This window comes from Acomys russatus, chromosome 28 (assembly GCF_903995435.1).
Source record: "Acomys russatus chromosome 28, mAcoRus1.1, whole genome shotgun sequence".
NCBI lineage: Eukaryota > Metazoa > Chordata > Mammalia > Rodentia > Muridae > Acomys > Acomys russatus.
Genome location: NC_067164.1, coordinates 23,195,781 through 23,220,667, shown reverse-complemented (window position 1 = coordinate 23,220,667; position 24,887 = coordinate 23,195,781). Strand labels below are relative to the sequence as shown.

Genomic DNA, 24,887 nt, shown 5'->3' with positions numbered 1-24,887 from the left:
GGGAGGCTGGGGCCTCACTGCACTATTGGCTGGAGGGCCTCTGCTCCTTGCTGGAGCATAGACTGGACCTCACTTCCTGGAGTGATATCCCTGCCCCCAGTGTCTTTCATGGAAACTTAGATTTAATTGTATCACATCCAAGATCTAGAGTTTTAGCTGATGGGCAAGTAGAGTCACATTGAATTTTTCCACTCCAGATTTTGTCTCCTAAACTACTTGACATTTGAAGAATTAATAGTAGAGACACAAAGGCCAAAGACAACACAGAAAACAAGGCTCTATCTCATGAGCTCATGGCCAAGGTTAAATTATGATAGCAAAGCACTTTGTTTACTGCACTTTCGTGACTCACAAGCAGACTGCAGTTTGTCCTTTGCTTTTGACCTCTCAACCAAGGAATGAGTTGTCATGTTCATAAAAGCCACATGTATTCAGGGACTCATCCATCTCAGGGCCGAGGATAAATCTTGCTTTCTGAACTGTATAAATGTAGATTGAGACCAAGATCAGTTGGGGCACTTGACTTTGTAAGATGTAACATTGTGTTCCTATTAAATATGTATATTGACACTGAAGTTACCGTAATTCTTCCATGGAAGAGCTACACAGACTCCCCACCTGCCCACTCTGGCCTGGGCCCCAGCGACTGACTCACAGCCCAGTGTTTCAGCTTTGTCAGTTCTTCCTGAGTGGCCCTGCTGTGCTAAGTGTATGGGCCACTTTCCGACGGCCTGGCTTAGGGCTTTCTCTTTACTAGATATAAAAGCAAGCTGCTTCTTCACTTGATAGCAGTGAGGTATAGAGGAGTAAAGACAGAACTTACTGGAGAGTTCCCAGAAGCAAACAATTGTGTCTTTGTCGGGAACTCCATTCTTGGCTCAGAAAGACTTGGATTTGACTGTTAGCAAAGATGCTAAGGTGTTTGAACCTGTGCTTTCAAACAAAGCTCACACCCGTGAGTCTTTGTTTTCTCCTCTGTAAAATGGCACATTAGTAATGGGGTTCAAACCACACAGGCTTGCTTAATGTGATCAAGGCAATCCAGGTAAAGCACTCAGCACCAATGGGTACATTGTTTTAACACCATTGGAGCTAGATGTAATCATTTCAGGGATAATCAGTGTTGGGTCCCTGTGTATCTATTTCCTGTCACGGACTAGTAACATCTCCTAAACATCCACACAAAAGGCAAACCACCACCACCACAATAGCCATCATCACCATCACTACCACAACCATCACTACCACCTGTACCATCATCACCACCACCACTGTCTGGACCTTTTCCACCAGCTCTGCCACCATCACCATCACTACTTCTTATGGCAACAGTCACTACAGTGACATGAGGTATCTTAGCAGAATCATGGAAACAGGTATAGCTTGGCCTTACATGTAGGATTTATCAGTTATCCTCTCAGGGATCCTGACCCTCGACTATAAAACAAGGAAGGTGTGGCCTGTGACAAGCATGAGAAGTGGTCATTAATGTCCACTCTCAGCTGACTATGAGAACCTCCCCCACCCAGCACCTTCCATCTTTGGGTCTCTAGAAGGCAAAGCTCCCCATTCCTTCATAGCCGTCTGAGACAGACTTCATGGCTGTTAAGTCTGCCCCAATTTCCTTCAAACCAAGGCTCATGGAACCAAGATATGGGGCTGCTGTCCACAGACATGCTCTTCCTAGAACACTTACAAGGGCCGATGAAGAGACGCAGAGCACCCTCACTTCCAGGAGTGTAGGCAGACAGGTAAACCAGAACAAATGTGCACTCAGGCAGTTGAGCTTTTGCCTGAAGACTGAAAGAAGGATTAGCAAATAAAAGGCTTGTTTGGTGTTGGGGAGAAATGGTGTTGAAAGCCTCTGGAAGTTAGGCCTGAGTTTCCAGAAAGTTCTTTATGGCTTTTAACAGTTCTGGAAAGCTACCCACCAAAAAAAAAAAAAAAAAAAAATGGCATCTTCTCAAGTTACTGATTCTTCCTGTGGTAGCATCTTCCCTGGATGAATGCCATTTCCCATAAGTCCTCACTCAGGATGGAAAAACAAGGGATAGCTAGCTGAAAGGCTTGATGACAGTGGTTGACCTTTGCCCCTCCTTGTGTCTTAGAGCCTACTTCTGCTTCCTCCCTACTGCTCTGGGTGCGACGGCTGCTGCCCATCGCCTGTGGAGCCACAGGTCCTACAGGGCCAAGCTGCCTCTCAAGATATTTCTGGCTGCTGCCAACTCCATGGCTTACCAGGTGTGGATGGATGAAAGGCTCCTGAGGATCAGCTAGCGATGTGAGAGGAAAGAAGGGAGGGCCTGATATTCTCTTCCTTTGTCCTAGGCCCATTGATCAGCCTCAAACACTTTCACAAACACATACAATAAAACATATCTTGGGGGGATTCTGTGCCTCAAGTCATGCAGCCAAAGAGGGAAGGAGACTTCTCTATCCAGAATCCACATCATGAAGATACCCTGATGCCTCAACATTAGTTCTATATGTATTTTGCACATGAGCGTCACAGTGCCCTAGAACGTAGCTGTTACATGAACACCAAGGAAGTGGATGGCTTTGCTTCTTTGTTTTGAGACAAAATCTGAAGTAGCTCAGGCTAGCCTCAAATTAGTTACGTAGGCTGGCTTTGATTTTTTGATCCTCCTGAGTGCTGGGATTAGAGGCACGGCCTCCCATAGGCAGTTTATGTGGTGCTGGAGGTGGCCTCATGCGTGCAAGGCAAGGAGCCTACAAATTATGTCACATCCCTGTCCCCTAAGCCAGTGGTTGCCAATCTTGCTAATGCTGCAACCCTTTAATCCAGTTCCTCATGTTGTAGTGACCCCAGCCATGAAATTATTTTTGTTGCTACTTCATAACTGTAGCTTTGCTACCGTTTTGGAGATAAAGGTTTTTGCCAAGTGTGTCACAACCCACAGGTCGAGGACCACTGCCCTAACCTGATTCTTAGTAAGGTTAAAGAACCTATTCTTTAGAGTAGAGGTAAAGCGTGTGGCATCCAGGATGCTCACTCTCACACGGAAGCCATCCATTGCCCTGTGCAATCACAGTGGGAGGTCTGACGGGTCTGGAGCCCAGGACTTAGGAACTTTGACAAATGCTAGCTGTGAATCACACATCCTCTCTACTACACTTCGCAGCAAAAATAAGACTGCCTTCATTGCCAGAGCTATTGCATAACCACTGAAGGCGGCGGCGGGGAGCTACAGAAATTTAAAGAGAAACTTAGACACTGTTTTCTTTGCGCTGGAATGCGACTGTACTCTTCAGGTCACGTCCAGTCCCGGACCCTCCTCATCACCTTGGCCATTTTCTGAGCTTCTGGAATTTTGGTTTGACCATAGATTTCTGTTTTCTGAGTTCCTCATCTAATCCAAGTTGCTTGGGTAGGAACAAATTGTTTTCAAAGTTTCTACCTGTGTTTGCATACAGACAAATCCGGGCCTGGCTTGTTTTTGCTCATCCAGAGGGGGAATGGTGATTTAAAATGCAGGGAAACAAAAAACCAGGAGCCTCCTTGTGGCCTCAGACACACACCTGTTGTGAGCACCTCTAAAATGGGCCTCCCATTTCTCCAAGAATCTGACCCGGTGTTTCTCTAACTGCCCTTGTGGCGAAGAATTCACTCCCCCAATTGGAGGCCTCTCTACAGTTGGATTGCTCATAAAACAAGCAGGGTGACACATAATACCTCAGTCGGGAAGAACACTTGGTGGGAGGAGCCTAGACTCCTTCAAGCACATCCATGACTTAGTGTCGGAGTCCCTAGAATACAGCGTTGAACACAGAGGAGCAGCCCGAAGCCTCTAGACTCCACTTCTTATGCTTGCTCTTTGTAGCGTGAACTCTGCGCCTTTTACCTGGAGTTCAACCATCGTCTCATTGCTGTGCCCTGCTTTGTTTATTATAGATTATGAACTCATTGACTGAGATCTGAGACGCTACTCAGGACTTAGGATTTTCATTTATTTTGTTCAAGCAATTTATTGTATTTAGCTTCCAATTGCATACTCATGTGGTTCTAAAACATCCGGTCACCAGAATGTTTTTTTCCAAGATAAATAACTTGTAGTTGAAGGCCTAAACTCAGTGGAATTATTTGTTTATAATTCAACATTTGAAAACCTTTTTGCTCAGCAAACACAGAAGCTGAGCATTATTCGACCCTGTAGCATGTATGTTTCAGTGATGAGCGTGATCTCACCCTGCAGCATGTGTGTTACAGTGATGAACGTTATCCCACCCTGCAGCATGGATGTTACAGTGAAGACAGCACTAATGAACATGCAAACAAGTGAACGAATGTATTCAGTAGAGGAAGAACATGAAGAATTTAAGGGCAGCAATGTGACATAGCAGAAAGGTGGCTTCTTTAGGTCTAGGGATGCACCCCAGCTGGGGGGATACATTCCCCCAGGGATGCTTCTTGTCTGACATGCAGAAAGCACTCACTTTGATCTCTAGAGCTGGATAAGCTAGGCAGCTAGCACGTACCTGTCACCCCAGCACTCGGGAGGTGGAGGGCAGAGAAACAGGGATTTGAGGTCATCTTCAAGTACATAGTGAGTTTGGGGTCTTGGCTAATGAGACCCTGTCTCAAGAAAAGATAAAGAAAAAGAATTTAAAAGTAAGAAAGAAGAACATTCTAGTAACCAGAAGAAAGAACTAAAACAGAGTCTAGTATGGCCGCCCATGTTTCTGGGAGGATGATCATAAATGGAACCAGAGGAGGGGGGTCAGGGCCACACCCTGGAATGCTTTGCCAGGAAGTTTGGACATTGCTCTGGATGCCCTGGGAAGGCGTGAGAGGGAGTGCCATGAGGGAGAAAGCTAGATCACAGTCACAGGGTCCTGGAGATTTTTCACAAACTATCCCCTAAGGGCAGATCTCTGTGGGGGTGTGCACCATGGAGGAAGCCTACACATGGGGCAGGGCCCCCAATGCAACCCTGTTGTCAACAGCAGCATGCAGTGGCAGTTGAGTGGACAAATATGACTGCAGGAGACCCAAGCATCCTTAGTGTTTGTTCAGCGGCTCTTAGGTCTAAACTCACAGGCATAAAGTCCACATGGATAACTTCCATTAGCACCCTAGCAATGGTCTCTCCTCCTTTCCGTATCGGAGGGTAGGTGTGGGCCTCCTCCATGTAACCAGACAGTGGGTGGGCCTGACTTAGGAAGGGCCCACTTTGGCTTTCTCTACCGTGTCTTGTGCTCCTGGGAACACTGGGAGCAAGCAGCAAAAGCAGGAGTGTTGCGTCCTTGAGCGCTCCCATTGTCCCCTGTTCAGGGTGGTGGTGATTAATCAAAGCACTGTGCCACTTTCTGACTCAATCAGTCACAGCAGGGGACTCTCACTGATGAGGTGGGGCAGTGTGTGGAGAGCCGGAGAGAGGCTGCTGTAGCCGCCGTGAGAGACATGGCATTTTCTGTCTGTTTTTACCCGTGAAAATTAACTACCCGTCCTACCGATACAAAGGTTCACTTTAAAGTAGAGAATAAAGTTATCACTCTGCCCTCCTGCCCCAAGATGTCTCTCTTCGTTCATTGTTGGAAATCTAGGTCAGTGAAAATAGGTGAGATAAAATCGCCCAACAAAATGTGCTGCAAGAAAATGAAAATGTGTCAGCTAGAGCAAGCCTGGGGGTGGGGGGGGGGTGGGGGGAAGAAAGGCAATGGTTCCACAGATGGCACAATACCCCGGAGGCTAGACAGTCTTCTCCAACTCCAAGAAGAGTGGAGACTTTTTTCCCTTTCCTTAAAAATAAATAGTTCTTTAAGACTTTTATATGTTTTTTGATTGTATTCATCCCCACGACTGCTCTCAGATCCACTCCCTTCCCTACCCACCCAACTCGGTGTCCTCCCCAGCCCTGCCTTTTAAACATAAAGACTGACTATGCTATTCGTATTCTCTTGGGTGTGTAGCCATTTACTGGAGGGTGGTCGACCTACCGGAACTGCAGCTTTACAGAGAGCAGGCTTTCTCCTTCCTGGGAAACATCAATTATCAATTGCTCCTCAACTAGGAGTGGGGAGTTCAAGGCCACTTCCTCTTCCTTTGTGTCAGTCACTATCTGCTAAAATAAATAAATAAATAAATAAATAAATACATAAATACATAAATAAATGAATAAAGCCTCTCTGTCTAATGAGGAGTGAGCTTGTACTTTTGTCCGGGTATAATCATGAGTTACAGTGGTTTTGATGCTATGTTCATTTAGCAGAATAACTGTGTTGGGTCCTCTTCTGGGTTCCATCACCTGTCTAACTGCTAGTTCTTGGCCCTATGGTGCTAGCTAGGGTGCTCATCTTGCGGAGTGAACGGAGCTAGTTGCTTACTCCCATGACATTCATGCCACTATTGCCCCAATGTGCACATCTTGCCAGACCAGTCATTTGTGTAGTTCTCAGGGTCCTTAGCTGGGTAAAGACTGATGATTACTTTGCTCCGCCAGCAGAATGCATAGCCCCTTCTCGAATTATGAAGCTAGCCAGCAGGGATACATTTTTCTAGATCAGTCCCAGCTTGCTTTCTCCATGTCCTGTGATTTAAGTCTGTGAATTCTTCAGCAATAAGAATTTTACTGTCAAGTTCTGGAAGGTAACCAAGGGCATTAGCAATGGCCCCCTGGTAATGTTTTGGGGGCTAAAGGACCTCACTGGTCAATACCTCCAAAAGAGAAGCAACCTGTTCCTGGCACTGGGAATTTTATTTGCTAGTTTGTAGTGTCTAGTAAGGGCATTATCACCAAATTATAGGGTAATTCCAATTGACCTCTTCTTATATATGTGTCTGTATATATTTTAGGGAGCTTCTATAATAGTAGATTTCCATATAACTTTAGTGTTAGTTGTCATCCCACCTCTCATCTCTCCCCCTTCTATCCTGTCTCATCCCCAACCCATGTAAGCCTTCCTGTTCCATTGTTTCCCCTGCACCCCACCATACAGTAGTTTTAGCTCTCCTTCCTTGAAAACCCCTCTCACGGCCCCTTACTAATCTCGTGCCCTCTGTGGGTATTCCTAACGAAACACATCTATCTGGAGAGTCAAAGCTAAAACCAGAAATAAGAGAAAACCTTTGACATTTGGCTTTCTGGGTCTGAGTTACTTCAGAGCGATGGTTTTCAGTGCTGTCTATTTGCTTGCACAGTTCATAATTCTATTTTCAAATCAGGTGAACAATATCCCATTGCGTGAATGTTGTACATGTTCATTGTCCGTTCATCAGCTGGCAGGTATCCAGGCTGTTTCCAATAGCTGGCATTGTGACTAAAGCTCACTGTGCATGAGTGGCTGTCTCTGGAGCAGACTGTTAAGTCCTTTGGGTGTGTAAGCAAGAGTGGTATAGCTGGGTTGCTAAGTCATGCGGTAGACCTCTGATTCGACAGTGGCTGCACTAGTTTTCACTCCCGTCATCAGTGAACAAGGGTTCAACTCTCTGCACATCCATGTCAACAATCATGTCTTTCTCTTCTTTTTAACCCTAGCCATTCTGACTCGGGTATGATGAAATCTCAAAGTGAGTTTTAATTTAAACAGTACTGATGTCTAAGGTTTTGAAAATTACACACACACACACACACACACACACACACACACACCTGCTTGTTTTCCCCCCCCCCGAGACAGTGTTTCTCTGTGTAGCCTTGCTGTCGTGGACTCGCTTTGTAGACCAGGCTGGCCTCGAACTCACAATGATCCACCTGCCTCTGCCTCCTGAGTGCTGAGATTAAAGGTGTGCACCACTACACCCAGCTCACAGCTGCTTTTTAAAGCTGCTTATATTTCACCTTTTTGAGAACTGTTTAGTTCTGTATTTAAAATAGTTCCATGTTTTTAAATTGAGGTGTTTGATTTCTTGATGTTTAGTGTTTTTCTTTTCTTTCTTTCTTTTTCTTTCAATTTCTTTGTATGTTCTAGAAATTACCTGTCTGCCAGATGAACAGCTGGTGAAGATTTTCCTGTTCTCTAGGCTGCCACTCTCCTTGAATGACAGTGTCCTTTACTGTGTAAAACTTGGGTTTCATGAAGTTCCACATATTAACTACCAGTTTAGATGACTGCACCACTTGGCACTGATCAGAAACTCCTTTTCTGTGCCAATAATCCCAAGCATATTCTCTGCTTCTCCTCTCTTAACTCGGGCATCCAGTCTTTTGCTGCAGTTCTTAATGCTTAGGTCCTCATCCATGTGGCGCTGATTTCTAAGCAGGAGGAGAGACAAGGCTCTAATTTCAATCCTCTATATGTACACCTGCTCACTTGAGCCATTCTTCTATATGTACACCTGCTCACTTGGACCATTCTTCAAGATGTACACCTGCTCACTTGGACCATTCTTCTGTACGTACACCTGCTCACTTGGACTATTCCTCTATATGTACACCTGCTCACTTGGACCATTCTTCTAGATGTACACCTGCTCACTTGAGCCATTCTTCTAGATGTACACCTGCTCACTTGGACCATTCTTCTAGATGTACATCTGCTCACTTGAGCCATTCTTCTAGATGTACACCTGCTCACTTGGACCATTCTTCTAGATGTACACCTGCTCACTTGAGCCATTCTTCTACATGTACACCTGCTCACTTGGACCATTCTTCTATATGTACACCTGCTCACTTGAGCCATTCTTCTAGATGTACACCTGCTCACTTGGACCATTCTTCTGTACGTACACCTGCTCACTTGGACTATTTCTCTATATGTACACCTGCTCACTTGGACCATTCTTCTATATGTACACCTGCTCACTTAGACCATTCTTCTATATGTACACCTGCTCACTTGGACCATTCTTCTAGATATACACCTGCTCACTTAGACCATTCTTCTACATGTACACCTGTCCACTTGGACCATTCTTCTATATGTACACCTGCTCACTTGGACCATTCTTCTATATGTACACCTGCTCACTTAGACCATTCTTCTCGATGTACACCTGCTCACTTGGACCATTCTTCTCGATGTACACCTGCTCACTTGGACCATTCTTCTACATGTACACCTGCTCACTTGGACCATTCTTCTAGATGTACACCTGCTCACTTGGACCATTCTTCTAGATGTACACCTGTCCACTTGGACCATTCTTCTAGATGTACACCTACTCACTTGGACCATTCTTCTAGATGTACACCTGCTCACTTGGACCATTCCTCTATATGTACACCTGCTCACTTGGACCATTCTTCTAGATGTACACCTGCTCACTTGAGCCATTCTTCTAGATGTACATCTGCTCACTTGGACCATTCTTCTAGATGTACACCTGCTCACTTGGACCATTCTTCTAGATGTACACCTGCTCACTTGGACCATTCTTCTAGATGTACACCTGCTCACTTGGACCATTCTTCTAGATGTACACCTGCTCACTTGGACCATTCTTCTAGATGTACACCTGCTCACTTGGACCATTCCTCTATATGTACACCTGCTCACTTGAGCCATTCTTCTAGATGTACACCTGCTCACTTGAGCCATTCTTCTAGATGTACACCTGCTCACTTGGACCATTCTTCTAGATGTACACCTGCTCACTTGGACCATTCTTCTAGATGTACACCTGCTCACTTGGACCATTCTTCTAGATGTACACCTGCTCACTTGGACCATTCTTCTAGATGTACACCTGCTCACTTGGACCATTCCTCTATATGTACACCTGCTCACTTGGACCATTCTTCTAGATGTACACCTGTCCACTTGGACCATTCTTCTATATGTACACCTGCTCACTTGGACCATTCTTCTATATGTACACCTGCTCACTTAGACCATTCTTCTAGATGTACACCTGTCCACTTGGACCATTCTTCTATATGTACACCTGCTCACTTGGACCATTCTTCTAGATGTACACCTGCTCACTTAGACCATTCTTCTAGATGTACACCTGTCCACTTGGACCATTCTTCTATATGTACACCTGCTCACTTGGACCATTCTTCTACATGTACACCTGCTCACTTGGACCATTCTTCTATATGTACACCTGCTCACTTGGACCATTCTTCTAGATGTACACCTGCTCACTTGGACCATTCTTCTAGATGTACACCTGCTCACTTGGACCATTCTTTTAGATGTACACCTGCTCACTTGGACTATTCTTCTAGATGTACACCTGCTCACTTGGACCATTCCTCTATATGTACACCTGCTCACTTGGACCATTCTTCTAGATGTACACCTGCTCACTTGGACCATTCTTCTAGATGTACACCTGCTCACTTAGACCATTCTTCTACATGTACACCTGCTCACTTAGACCATTCTTCTACATGTACACCTGCTCACTTGGACCATTCTTCTATATGTACACCTGCTCACTTGGACCATTCTTCTAGATGTACACCTGCTCACTTGGACCATTCTTCTAGATGTACACCTGTCCACTTGGACCATTCTTCTAGATGTACACCTGCTCACTTGGACCATTCTTCTAGATGTACACCTACTCACTTGGACTATTCTTCTAGATGTACACCTGCTCACTTGGACCATTCTTCTAGATGTACACCTGCACACTTGGACTATTCTTCTCGATGTACACCTGCTCACTTGGACCATTCTTCTAGATGTACACCTGCTCATTTGGACCATTCCTCTATATGTACACCTGTTCACTTGAGCCATTCTTCTAGATGTACACCTGCTCACTTGGACCATTCTTCTAGATGTACACCTGCTCACTTGGACCATTCTTCTAGATGTACACCTGCTCACTTGGACCATTCTTCTAGATGTACACCTGTCCACTTGGACCATTCTTCTAGATGTACACCTGCTCACTTGGACCATTCTTCTAGATGTACACCTACTCACTTGGACTATTCTTCTAGATGTACACCTGCTCACTTGGACCATTCTTCTAGATGTACACCTGCACACTTGGACTATTCTTCTCGATGTACACCTGCTCACTTGGACCATTCTTCTAGATGTACACCTGCTCACTTGGACCATTCTTCTAGATGTACACCTGCTCACTTGGACCATTCCTCTATATGTACACCTGCTCACTTGAGCCATTCTTCTAGATGTACACCTGCTCACTTGGACCATTCTTCTAGATGTACACCTGCTCACTTGGACCATTCTTCTAGATGTACACCTGCTCACTTGAGCCATTCTTCTAGATGTACACCTGCTCACTTGGACCATTCTTCTAGATGTACACCTGCTCACTTGGACCATTCTTTTAGATGTACACCTGCTCACTTGGACCATTCTTCTAGATGTACACCTGCTCACTTGGACCATTCTTCTAGATGTACACCTGCTCACTTAGACCATTCCTCTATATGTACACCTGGTCACTTGGACCATTCTTCTAGATGTACACCTGCTCACTTAGACCAGCACTGTGTGCTGAAGGTGTTATCTTTTCTCTATTGTCTATTGTTGGCTGTAGGTGTGTGGGCGTACAGCTAGGTCCTCAGTTCCATTCTATCGATCAGTGTGTCCATTACTAATGGAAGTGCCATGCTCTCGTTATTACTGTAGCTATATAGGATGGCTTGGCATCTGGGATGGTGAGACCTCCAGCAGTGTTTGTTTATTGTTCAGGGTTGTTTTAGCTATCCTAGGTCCTTTGTGTTTCTATATGAAACTGAAACTTTTTGTTTAAGTCCTGTGAGGAATAGAAATGGAATTTTTATGGGGATTATAATCAATCTGTAGATTGATTTTTACTCTTTTCACAATATTAATCCTACCAATGGGAAGATCCTTCCATCTCCTGGTGTCTCTTCTGCTTTTTTTCTTTCTTTCTTGTTTTTTTTTTTTTTTCCAGTGTCTTAGAGATTTCATCATGTAAGTCTCTCACTTCCCTGATCTGATTTACTCCAGTGTCTTTGAGGCTAGTTTGACTGGTATTGGCGCTCTGATTTCTTTCTGTGTATCTTCTTGTTGTATATAAGAAGGCTATTGGGTGTTGCTTTTGTGTTCTGCTTTGTTGCTTTGTTGCTATAGGAGGTTTACTGGTGGAATTTTTAGGGTCCTTTGTGTTTAGAATAATTTCATCTGCAAATAAAATATTTTGACTCTTTCCTTTCCTACCCATATCCTCCCGACCTCCTTCACTTGTCTGACTGCTCTAGCTAGGACCTTGAGCACTCTGATGAACAGGACGGGGTGGAGAACATAGCTGTTTCATTCCTGGTTTAGTGGAAAGGCTTTATATTTGGTCTATATAGCAGGATTCTGGCTGTGGGCTTGGAAATTGCCTTTTTTTTATGTTGAGAGGGCTCGTCTCTCCATGACTTTTATCATGAAGGGATGCTGAATTAGTCTCTCTCCAGGACTCCTATCATGAAGGAGCGCTAGACTTCTGAAGAGAATTTTTAGGGCAGTTGCGGGTGGCTAACCCCTTTAATCTTGCACATTTTTCCTTACCAATTCCTTCTGCCAGAATCACAAACAATTGCAGTTCAGGATGCTGTGCTCAGGTGAGGTGCAGACCTTTCTAACAATAGAAGGAATGAAACCCAAATGTCTGAGTGTGGTTTTGTGGGTTTCTTTTCCCAGCTAGTCTCCCACAGTGTTTATGGATGTCAAGGAAGACCGCTGCAAGGCAGTCTTTGACAGTTTCTTCCTGTATCTGCTGCCTGCTGCTGGCCTGGGCTGAGCTGCACTCTGTGACAGCAAGTCCCTCTTCCCCTGCTGTCCTGCAGACATGCCTCTGTCGCTGCTGCTTTCCAGGTTTTCACAGAATGCCCATGAGACTGCAGTTTTGGGAAGACCTGACTTCTCCCCTAGCTGCCTTCGTCGAATGTTTCCTAAATCCAATCTCATTGCAATAATTTTTCTTTATGTCTCTAATCTCTGAAGATGCATCTATGTAACTTCTCTGTCCACAGTGATGTCTGCTGCAGCTCCCAATTTAGAACCAGCTCAAAATGTTATTAATCAAACGCGTAAACCCTGCTTTTGCCGTTAATGAAGATTCTCAATGAAACCGGGCCTCCCAGACACAGGGGATTTTCATTGTCTGCCTCCTCCCCTCCCCCTCACTCCATCCTCCTTGTTAGCGTTAGCCGGTTTTCACCAGCAGTCCCTGTTCATCACAGCTCGGGCTTTTCAATTATCCTGCCCCAATTCCTCCTGGTGCCAACCACAGGTCCCCCTCCAGGAGAGTTCCAGCATGCTGCTGCTATACCCTTTAAGCTCTAAAGATGCAATATCTGCGGTGTTACCAAATAAACATTTAATTGACGTTAAAATTTGCTGAACTTCACATGGAACACGGGCATTTCCAGCTTTGAGTTAGAAAGTTATTTCAAAAGCTAGGAACATTTCACTGATTTCATCCTTGCTACATTGAACGGTTCGTTGTTTTTGTGTAGATTCCCTGGTTAATTCTCTTTGAGGGCACATAAGCCATTATGGGCTTCTGAGGAATGCTGGGAGCTGTATAAGAAATGGCCCTTGTTTTAGGGGCTTACAGTCTAACAGAGCTGGGTAGATTGGTGTGCAGCAAGGACAGTCTCTTACAAGACTATGGAATTAAATTATTCAAAGGCTTCAGACTGTCTGTTCTGGCTGCAGAAATATGAATACAGAGTGGGGTAGCAGGATAAAGTCTAATGGTGCACAGGGGTTTTGAAAGGGTCCTTTGAGAGATAAAAAGAAATTATCTTAGCATAGAAAAGGGGTTAGTTAGGTGAGGGAGTGGAGTGACCATCATGTGTCATGTGGAGTGACAGCGTGGATACAACACTGACTGGAGAAGCTAGCTGATTGACAGGCTTCTGTTTCCATTCAGAGCCAACACTCATCATGACATTTGTATATATGCATGTGTGTTTGTATGTGTGTGTGCAAATGTGCACACACGTGCATGCATGGGGAGGCCAAAGGATAACATCTGTAGTCTTCTGCAATTGCTGCCCAACCTATTTTTAAGGACAAATTCTCTCATTGAACCAGGAGTTCACCTATTCAGCTTGGCTGGCCAGCAAGTGTCTGGGGTTCTCCTGTCTCTACCTCCTCAGGGCTGGGATTATAAGCATGTGCCATAACACCTAGGTTTTTATATGGGTGCAGGGTCTGCATGCTTTCTCAGAAAGCACTTCACTGAATATGCTATCTCTTTAGCCCCTGAGATACCAGAAGAAATAAAATTAGATTTCAGGGTCACCTGAAGCAAAGGTTAAGAAATAGGCCTACAGGAGATAATCTGGCCAGCTGCAAGGAGGAACCAGCCTTTCCATCCTTCAGAGATAGAGTTGCTTAGAGACCCAGTTGTGTGGCCACATTTCTTCCTGCCCACTGGAGATAGGGTTGATAAGAAACCAGACACTTCCCTGGACAAGGTAGTGAACAAAGAGAACAAAGAAAGCTAAGCCATGGGAGGTCTTGGCACCTTTCCTGTCTGTCACCTTTGGACATTAGACCCCCTTATGTTACTCAACCAGTAGATGGTTGCCAGGCTGGAGCTCCCCTGCTTTGGGGTGCTGGGAGGGATAGGAACCTATAAATTTACCCTCAGCCCAGAGTCTGGGACTCTTTCTGGATACCACTGTGTTGGTGACCATTAGAGCCCAGCTTAAGTCGAAAAATTAAAAGTCCTCATGTGTACTGCATTGGTATCGAGTTCTGGTGGTCTTTTTGGGGGGGCTCTCACGATCTGGGTACAGCACCCCAACTAAATGCCAGATTTTTTTTAGATAAACCTTGAAATATGCACAAAAATATACCTAGACAGAAAAGACAGGAAAGGTAAGTCAGTGTCATTACAGCTGAAGGAGTAAGTGGGTTGCTTAAGCAGGCTGCAGACCCAACGCTCTGTGTGACATTTGTTTATGTTGTTGTTGGATCTTGAACTCACTGTGTTCAAAACCAGAGGTGGAACCCCAAAATGTTTCTCTCCTATGCTTCCAACGGAAGTGTGTCACTCATGAGTTCACCCCTTGCCAATCTTTTGTCCAATTCCTTTATTTCTTCTGTACATATGTCACACATCTTGTTCAAGCCACAGTCCTGGGCTGGGATGTGACTCAGCGGCTGAATGCTTGCCCAGCCAGCATAAGGCCCTGAATCTGATCTCCTGTATTGAAAACTAAAAGCCTCCTGAATGGAGTTGCCTCAGTCCACTCCTGTTTCATGCTGAAACTGGGGAGACTTACTGGGAGTTCAGCCCTCCTCCAGCAGAAGAAACAAAGAATTTCAGTGGCTTGGCCTTGCAAAGCATTTCAGGTCCAGCTTCTTGGCTGTGGTCTAGAAGTCCACATGTGTGTTCAGGCTTTTGCCTGCCTAGTCTCAGTTTTCACCCCAATTTAGTGTATTTCAGTCCAACAGCAATCCTAACCCAGTGGCTTTAACTTTGGATACCAGATGAAGAAACAACAGTAGTGGACTCCCACCTGTACTTCTGACTAGCCAGTGACAAACCCAGGGCTTCCTTTTCATTTAATTTAATTTAACTTAATTTAATTTAATTTAATTTCGATAATAATTCGCTGGAGTTGCTCAGAATGCAAGAAAGTGCTCCAGTTTCTTATAAAAGGCACAACTCAGGCAGCAAGGAAACAGTCACATGAGGTAGGGTCCTGAAGAGCCCAGAGCGCAGAGCTGACACGCCCTATCCCTGTGGGGCCAGGGAACATCACCTTCTCTGCACTTGGATGCACTCACCAACCAGTAAGCTCCGCCAAGCTTCAGTGTCCAGAGATTTTATCAGGATTTTGTTGTTTAGGCATGATTGATGAAATGGTGTCAGGTGACCAAATTCAATTACACTCCCCTTCCCTTTTCACCCCGAGGCTCTCTAGGGGTCCACACCAGTCACTTCTTTTGCATGACAAAGACTGTCCTAGCAACTGAGCGAAGCCAAACTTCTCAAAGCTCTGAGCTAAGAACTAGGAACAAAGACCAAATTTATTCCCTATTAGCGTCTTTGTCTTCAAGCTGCCTTAGTCTGTGCTGCAGACACATGACCTTGAAAGCCCTTCCTTTCCTTAGAGGGTTTTGCCAGCTCTCCCTCACTCTCACCCTCAGCTCCTCTCAACCTGAGAGCTGCTGGTGAGAAAAGTCTTCATGTCCGTGTGTCCCAGGGTCCCTGGTTGATATGCCCTGCAAGCTCTCTCATCTGCCTCGCGGCTCAGTCTGCATCGTATTTGTATTTACTCCGTTTGCTTTATGCTTATTTTATCTTCCATCCAATAGAGATTCCCCGAAGACAGCCTTGATTGTCCTGATCTTGTCTGCCAGCATAAAACCTAACATAAATATTTGTCACCCTGAAAAGCTAGAGTGGAGCCGATAAGAATGACAGGGCCAGCTCTTCAAAGGTGAAGATCACAGATCAGCTTTTATGAGAACAGCGGTACGGGCAGGTTGTCACATAATGAGCAAGAGCAAGGCAGGCGTTTGGGGAATGTGAACGTGCGGAGGATGTCGGGTAGCGTGCCCTCGCAGGATGCTGATGAAAGGACCGGTGGCTGGAGGCTGTTAGAAAGTCACCACAGGAGCCGCAGATGTGGATAAAAGCCCTGAGACTTCACAGAAGGCTGCCTTTGAAATTTTTCTCTTTAGTTTTAATTTCATTTTGGAATTGTTCCTGTTTAAAACTTGAGTTTTGACAGGAAATGTGAAAAATCTCAGGAAGTGGGTCTATACCTCCTGCCCCTAGACTAATTAATGATTAGTGTGTCGTCTCATTTGCTTACTCTTCTTTGCACTTTTGTGTGCACACGCGTTCATCTGTACTCATAAGAGTGTCAGAGTGCATTTCTGGTAACACGACAATTTAGCATAGACACGGCACTTTCCAAGTCCACCAGTTTAGTGATACAGTACTAACCATGGTCCTAATCCAGGACCCAATCAGGGTTACGGTACATGTTGGTGAGTTGTGACAGCTCTTTATTTTCTTTGATCTTATGATGCTGATGACTTTGAAATGAACTGGCCAATGTCAGTTTCCTTGTAGAACAGCTCACTTAGGGCTTGCTCATATTTCCTTATTATTGCACTCAGAGTGTGCCTTTGTGAGCAGGCACTCTACTCTAGAGATCTCATACTCTTCTCAGCATCAAGAGGCAGGTACATGACTCCACACTGTCATGTTTTGGCGGCACAAATGTCGGTCTCTTGGTGAAGGTGGCCTCTGCCAAGTTTCTGTGCTGAGGATGGCTGTGATAAATGAGAGAGTCACGCAACACCTCAATGTTTGGTGTACTGAGACCATGGGACTATTTTATCTTCAGCAAATTTTTACCCAATAGTTTTAGCTTTACATTGGCAATACTTCCTAAATCAGCTATGCTGCCCACGACAGATGCAAGATGGGGATTTGTAGCTATCATTCCTTCTGCGTCTGTTGGTTGACGTTCTCCTGTAAGGAAGGGGGAGGGGGTGTCTACGTTTTTGTTGTTGTTGCTTATTTGGGGCCCATGGATTCTTTATTAAATGGATTATACTTAACGGCTGTCATTATTCATTTTAACGGCCCAGTTGCCCTAGTTTATTCAGCTTGAGGCATTGTAGATAAACCCATACCCCGCTTTTGGCCTCATCCATCCCAACTTTTTTCCTTTTCTTTGCAGTGCTGAGAATTAAACCCGGGGCCTTGTGCCTACTACATGAGCACTTTACCTCAGAGATACACCCCCAGCCCAACCTATCATTGTTCAAACACTTTTTCCTCGACCCCACAATAGCATTTGCCAGTTCCACATGAATGTTTCCTGACCTCATCCTGCACCAGCTGCTCCTCCCAAATTCCAGTTCCTGTCAGTAGGAAATAGTACTTAAAGTGCAAGCTCTGGGAGCCATGTGCTTTCTCTGCTACTGGGATGCTACGCCACTGCCTTGCTTCTGTTTCTTATTGCTGTGATAAAAGCAACTTCGTGAAGCAAGGGTTTATTTGGCTGATGACTCTAGGCTTCTGGTCGGTCCATCACTGTAGTCAATTAAAACAGCTGGTCTCATCCAGTCAAGGGCAGAAGGCAATGAGTTAACGCACGTGTGCAAGTGTTCACTCGCTTTCTCCACTCCCGTATCCCAGGATCCCTGCACAGGGAATGGGACCACCCACAGTGGGGTAGGGCTTCCTGCCTCAATTAAGGCAATCAAGCCCCCTAATCTAGATGACCCTTCACTGAGAGTCCTTTCAGGGTGAATCTAGATTGTGCCAAACTGAGAATTAAAACTAATCATTATGGCCATTTCTTTCTACTGTATTTTTACACATAAAGTCAAGGATATGTGGCTCAGGTGTGTAGAATAGCAACCACTCCCCTGACCAACAATTCCTCCCAACCTGAACATGGAACTGTTCATCTAAGAGCTATCTAAGACATTTTTATTGATTTTTTTTAATTCTTTGAAAATTCCACACATATTACAACATATCTTGATTATAAGCATCCAGCCACCTCTTCTCTCAACTCACCTCACATCCCTACGACATCTCCCTCCAAACTTTGTCTCCTCCCCCCACCCCGCCTCTGCCCCCCCCCCGCCACCTTTCTCTTTTCTTCATAATTCAACGAGTCCAGTTAATGCTGCCCATACCCGTTTGAGTGTTGGCTCACCCACTAAGACACAGGCAAGCGATTTGTGGCCACTCCCCAAAGAAAAGCAACTGCCCACCCCCAGCAGGCATCCACAGCTAACAGCTCCTGTTAGAGCTGAGGGCCTGTGGAGTCCTTCCCACACCCACCCTGGCCACTTTTAACACTAACATTTAAAACTTTGTAGGCTGCAAGGTGGCTCCGCTGTGCTAGCACAGGGACCTATGTTTGAATGCCCAGAACCCCAGACCACACAGAACGGCAAGTGCCTGTGACCCAGCCCTGGGGCTAGGGGCCAGGAGGAAGAGAGGTACATAGCCGAAGCTGAGCTCTAGATTCATTAAGATACGCTGTATCAAAAATATAAAGGCGAGCTGGGCGGGCAGGCCTTTAATCCCAGCACTCGGGAGGCAGAGGCAGGTGGATCGCTGTGAGTTCGAGGCCAGCCTGGTCTACAAAGTGAGTCCAGGACAGCCAAGGCTAATACAGAGAGACCCTATCTTGAAAACAAACAAACAAACAAATAAATAAATAAATAAATGTGGAGAGTGGCTGAGGAAAGACACATAAGGTCAACTGCTAGCTCCATATACGTATACATCCAAGCACACCTCCTTCCAACAATGTGCTTTTTAAAGTATCACCCAGGAACTCTAGCTTATGCGTCTAATTCCAGGAAATCAAGGCAGGTGGATAAAGCTGCGAGTTTTAGGGCAACTGGAGCAACCTAGTGAGTTCAAGGCCAGCTTGGGCTACACAGTGAGGCTTTCTTTAAAAAGCGTAAAAGAAACAACATTCCTTTACTTCTCTGCAGGCTTTGAATTCTGTCGGCAAACACCTTTTAAACCCCTTAGATTGGCTGTTAAACTCCTGTCCAGCTTCTAAGACCTTCAGGAGGCTGAGTGTCCTATAAAGGACAAGTGGTAGCAGGAGGCGGCCAGCCTCTCAGAGCCACCTGCCAGATGGTGGACACATGTGCCAGGCCCTGCTGGTGATGTTCCGAACTGGTCTTTACATCTGTGAGTGAATGAGTGCTGACCCAGTATCAGCAGCCTGGGAAAGCATTGAAAGTTCTTCACCGTCTAATGGGCACAGCGCCGGCAGGCAGGCGCGAGAACTGGATGGGATTACATTCCGACTCCTGCGATGGTTGATTTCCAGTGATCTACAGCTCCCAGGAGTGAGTGGCATGCCTTTTCCTACTTGACTTCTTGACAGAAGACACCTTTATCCTCAGAGTGCAGACACACTCGTATCCACAAACCCTTTCCTCTCCCTAACTTGCCTGTCTCAGCAGATGTTTTGACATGCTGGGTCTGTTCCCTTTTTGCTACTTACTGGAAGCACAGACAACAAACCATGAATAAAAGTGGAATTCCCTTTGGCTGGGGGTTGAGCCCACCTGGAAAGTTCTTTTGGACTTTTAAGCAACCAGAAAATTGAATTAGAGAGCATAACAGCCACACTGTGGCTGCTCAGGAGCAAACATCTGTTTCCAGGGGTGCCAGGGGAACCCGCAAGCACAGATCTGTTTTCATCTCTGGGAGAGAGCCAAGCACAGAGCTGTGTGCAGCCAGGCTTCCTCTTGTCACCAGTGGAAGTGACATGGCCTCGTAACTCCTGCTGCCTAACAAACGATAGGACTCTGAAACATGTAGTTTGTTTTCTTTTGAGGCAGGGTGTCACTGAAGCCCAGCTTGGCCTTGAGCAAATAAATGGTAATCCCACCTTAACCTGCAGGACCGTGCTGCACACCTGGCAGAAATTTGTTTTGATCATGAAATAAATTAGGAGAAAAGTAGTTTCAGCCAGACAGGCTGCTTCAGGGCTGGTCTCTGTTCAGCTTTTGAGATGCATTGCCTTTGCTCAAGTCCCCTCTGGCTGAGGAAGAAGAATCTCTAGGTGGCCGGCCAGCTTTGTTCACTGGGGACCTTGCTGAAGGGTGTTATCCATGATAGGATGTACAGTCACGCAGGCTATGGCCAAGGGCTGTTCTGAGTGTTCCCGCACACCCGCTGACCTGCTGGTCATTAGTGCCATGGAAACACACAGGGGGGAGAGCCGGAAGATGTTAACTGTGGGCATTGCTGGATGACTCTCAGTGTTTCATGTGAGTTGCACAGGAGAGGGCCCAACACTGAGCTGGGACTGGTCTTTCCTGTGTTTCTCTTTCTTAATTTTGTTTTAATTTAAAAAAAAAAAACTTTAAGCTCAGAAAGGTTTCAAGGAAGATATATTGAACCCCTCTTTAAGTGTTACCCATGGTCATCACCAGCTTTTAACCTTCGGTTGCACCTAGAATGCTTGGTGTGTGTGGGGTGTGTGTGTGTGTGTGTGTGTGTGTGTGTGTGTGTGTGTGTGTATGTGTGTGTGTTATGCATAAAAATACTTTTTTCTAAGCCATCTGAAAGTTAGTTAAAAGCTTGCCACTTTTATTTCTCAACAGTTCATATGTAAGTACAGGTGTGTCCCCTACATAGCATAAGGCAACAATCAAACTAGGAAATTTAATTATTACATGGCTGTATGGACCATATTCAAATTTCTCCAAGTACCCTAGCAATGTCCATCATAACTTCTTTGAAAATTCTTATTGAGGCTCTCCCCCTCCCCCTTTGTAGTCCTGGGCACAGAACCCAGGGCCTTGCGTGTCAGAGAAAAGTGCTTTAAGCTGGGACAGTTCAGTTCAGCCACCCAGGAACTTTTCCCCAAAACAACACATTTCCCAATATTATAAAAGAAAGATCTGTATATCTGACAGAGCATCGATTCAACTCTCAACCCTACCAGAGATCCTCTATTTGCGGAAGATGATAACATGGAGAACCAGCACCTAGCCAGAGCATGGGTAAGAAATGATTGAAGAATGCTAGGCCTTAAGTGGAGCATGTACATTGTACTCTCTCATCCAAGGGGCCTCAGGGATTGCTGAAGAGGGGACAGAAACACTCTAAGAGCCAGAGACAGTGACTGCTACAAGGAAACAGTGTCTTGTGGGCATCGCAGGGGAGCTGCACAGTTGAGCTCACAGTGGTTGTGATACCATCTATAAGACTGGGCAAGCCCATGTCAGACCAAAATCATGGGGGCAGGGCATGAACTCCTACCCCTAACTGAGGAGCTCCTGGAAATTGGTAGCTGCTGGGAGAGGAAACCTGGCAGTTTTCTCTAAGACTGTGTAGCCCCTGGTTAGTGGACAGCAACACATCCAAGACCGAGTAGCACAAACTGGTCTCAGTGTGTTTTAGTTACTTGTCTATTGTGATAAAACACCATAGCCAAGCACTGAGATGTGGCCAGTCTGAGTGGAAAGACGCTATGGGAGAAAAATGCATATCAAATTTCTAAGACTGGACATATAAGAAACAAGACAAGTCCCTCATTCTCTCTTAGTCTCTGTCTCTCTGTCTTTGTCTCAGTCTCTCTGTCTCTTGGTCTCTCTCTCTCTCTCTCTCTCTCTCTCTCTCTCTCTCTCTGTGTGTGTGTGTGTGTGTGTGTGTGTGTGTGTGTGTGTGTGTGTGTGTATAGGTACCGGTAAGCATGCATATGTGTGTGGAGGTGAATGATAAACATTAGGTGACTTCCTCTTCTCCCTCCATCTTATTCTGTGAGACAGGGCCTCTCACTGAACTTGCAGCTTAGCACTCAGACTGGCTGGTCAGTGCTGTCCAGGGATCTGCCTGTCTCTGGCCCCTTAGCGCTGGGGTTTTAGGCCTGTGCTACAACACTCAGCATTTTACCATGTGCTCTGGAGATCTGAACTTCAGATTTCGTGCTTCTATAGAAGCACTGAGTTCACCACCGAGCCATCCCCCGAGTCCTCTTAGTAATTTTTACACTCGTAATTGAAACGCTAATATTTAGGGTATGTTATATTAAGTGCAGCAAGCTACTAACATTGATATTACTTACTTCTTTTCACAATTTTAATGTGCCCACCAGGGAATTTTAAAGAACATATGTGGTTTGCATTATATTACGTTGCACTTCTATTGGCCATGAAGGGGATAGGACAGCAACATGGCTTCTTCGTTAGGAAAACCTGCCACTATTGCTACTCCCAGGTTGATCCCAAAAAGAACTAGAAAGACTCGCTATAAATACAAGAGGAATCTTTAATTCATCCCTGGGCTGGGCTGTGCCGGATCCCCAAATCAAAGGTCTCAGGAAGCACATCCCAGGCTTGACATGACTGGCTTTTTATACTTCCCTCCCAGTGCCTCCCAAGCAGGCGGGGGTGGGGGGGTGGGGGTTGGGGGGGTATGAGGAGTGGGGGTGGGGGGTGAGGGGGTGGAGGTAGAGGTGGGTGAGGGGGATGGGGAGTGGGGATGGGGTGGCTGGGTGGGGCATCGAGGGAGGGATCCTACTTAACATAAGGGGGGGTCTAACCTCCAAAAGGTTTAACTTCTTTAGTTCTCTTTTCCTGCCATTTGCTCAGGGAAGTGTGTAATCCCATCTGGCAGGGGAGTGGGGGGATGGGAGTTGGGGGGATGGGGGGAGTGGGGGGAGGTGGTGGGTCAGTTGCTATCAGATAACGATATCTCTGGTTGTAGTTGTGAGCTTGAATCTCTTTTAAGTCTGTTTCTTCAAAGAATTTTGTGGACCTCAGATAGGCTGATACCAAGATCGCCCGGTGTTAGCTCAAAAGGCTCTGTTTTTCCGTCGGGGTTTAGGCAACTTTAAAAATCTTTTAGGTGTCTCATTCTTTCGCAATCACTGTATCTTCTTGGTTTCCTCAGTTCCTATTTCTGTCCCACTCACCCACCTGCCTTTGCCACAATTATTCCTTGGTGTCTTAGGAGCAATGTCACTCTTTCAGCACTCCAATACTTTCTCAGGAGCGATCAGTGGGTGGAGGTGCTACTCAGAGTGTGAACAGGGTTTCACATTAGGACTGGTCCATCAGAACCTACAGTTCAATATAAACTCCAAATTGCAATTTTAATGATTTAGTGGTCATTTAAGAATGTATACGAATTTAGGCTTTCAGCACGGCCACTGACTGATTCAGTATTATGTCCCTTTCAGGGTGTACATCCGGGAACAGGCACAGAGGGAACACCCATACGCGAGAGCCAGGGCATCAGTGGGAAGTGGCCAACTCTGTGCCTCTCTGCCCTGTCTGCCCTATGCTATCCTGTGACACGACATGATGGTGGCGTCTGTAGTTTTAGACTAGAGCACTGAGCACATTATAGCCATCAGTCGGAAGGAAGTTCCTGAGGGTACTGCAGGACTCTGGCTTCTAGCTCCACCGTCTCCACCTTCTGAAGTTTTTCTTTCTCTCCCCCAGCTTCCCCTTCAGCCTGCCTCTAAGGCTAATGGATGCGCCTGTACCCAGTCGCCTTGTCACCAGTCACAGATGCTGTTCACTGGGTAGGCGCTTTTCTTCGTGAGCTACTTCCTGTTGTCGCCAGATCAGAGTGAAATGAAGGCAAGGTGGGAAGAGGGGCCTTTGGGTCGAACGCGTGACGCTTGAGTTCTTTTCTCTGTTCTATTGTTGGCTCACAGTTTGTTCTTTGAATCACTTTCTCGCTGGTTCCAGCTTGACAGTTATAAACACAGCAGGAACAAAGATACACCTTGAAGTATTTTTGGCCCAGTTATGTGCGTATTTGGAGTGGGGCCCAAACCCTTCCTTCATTCCATTGTTACTGGCAAAAGCCAGGCAAGGAAGCCATCCAGTAAGAGGAATTAAAGTGAATGCCTTTGTTCCAACCCGGCAGCATCACGCCTTTGTTTTGTTTCGTGTTGCTTTTTGTATTATGCTTAACTGGGGGGAGAAGAAAGTTCTAGCCCTTTGGAATGCCCCACTTAGGTTTCCTTAAGATTTGCATGCATTAAAGACCTGTTACAATCTTTTAAAAAGAGCATGCGTTCTCTGTAAATGACTCTCGGTGAGTAAATAAAGGGCATATCTTAGGAGTGGGAGCCTGGGGCTGAAGAAGCGCCATGTTTGTTCTATCACTGTTTTCACTGCTAGATGACCTGGGGTAAATAGTGTCTAAGCCTTAACTTTTGCAGCTGTCGACAAACAGCACAGCGTTCTCCTTCCTTCTTAGGCCATGTTCAGCTAGGTCTAAGACAAACTAAGACAAAAAGAAGAAGCTATTCCTTTGGCTACAGTAGGCATTGGATTCCCTGGAGTTAGAGCTGTGAGAAACTTGATGTGGGTGCCTCTGGAAGACCAGTAAATGCTTTTAATCACCGAGTCATCTCTGTAGGCCCAGACTTAACGTTTTTTGTTTTTTTGTAGTGATACTATTGGGTGAACACGGTTGAGTGCTCCTAGCAGTATTGGGTGAGCCAAGTAACTCCAAACGCCTAGAGCCTCCTTTGGGTAGGCCA

At 45.7% G+C, this 24,887-nt stretch overlaps 1 protein-coding gene across 1 annotated transcript in view; it reads left to right on the top strand.

The window, feature by feature from the left end:
- Positions 1 to 24,887, top strand: part of Scd5 (stearoyl-CoA desaturase 5) — a 100,049-nt gene that overhangs the window by 39,637 nt on the left and 35,525 nt on the right. Inside the window, 1 exon segment of the mRNA XM_051170184.1 lies at positions 2,111 to 2,241. Coding sequence (XP_051026141.1) covers positions 2,111 to 2,241 — 131 coding nt within the window.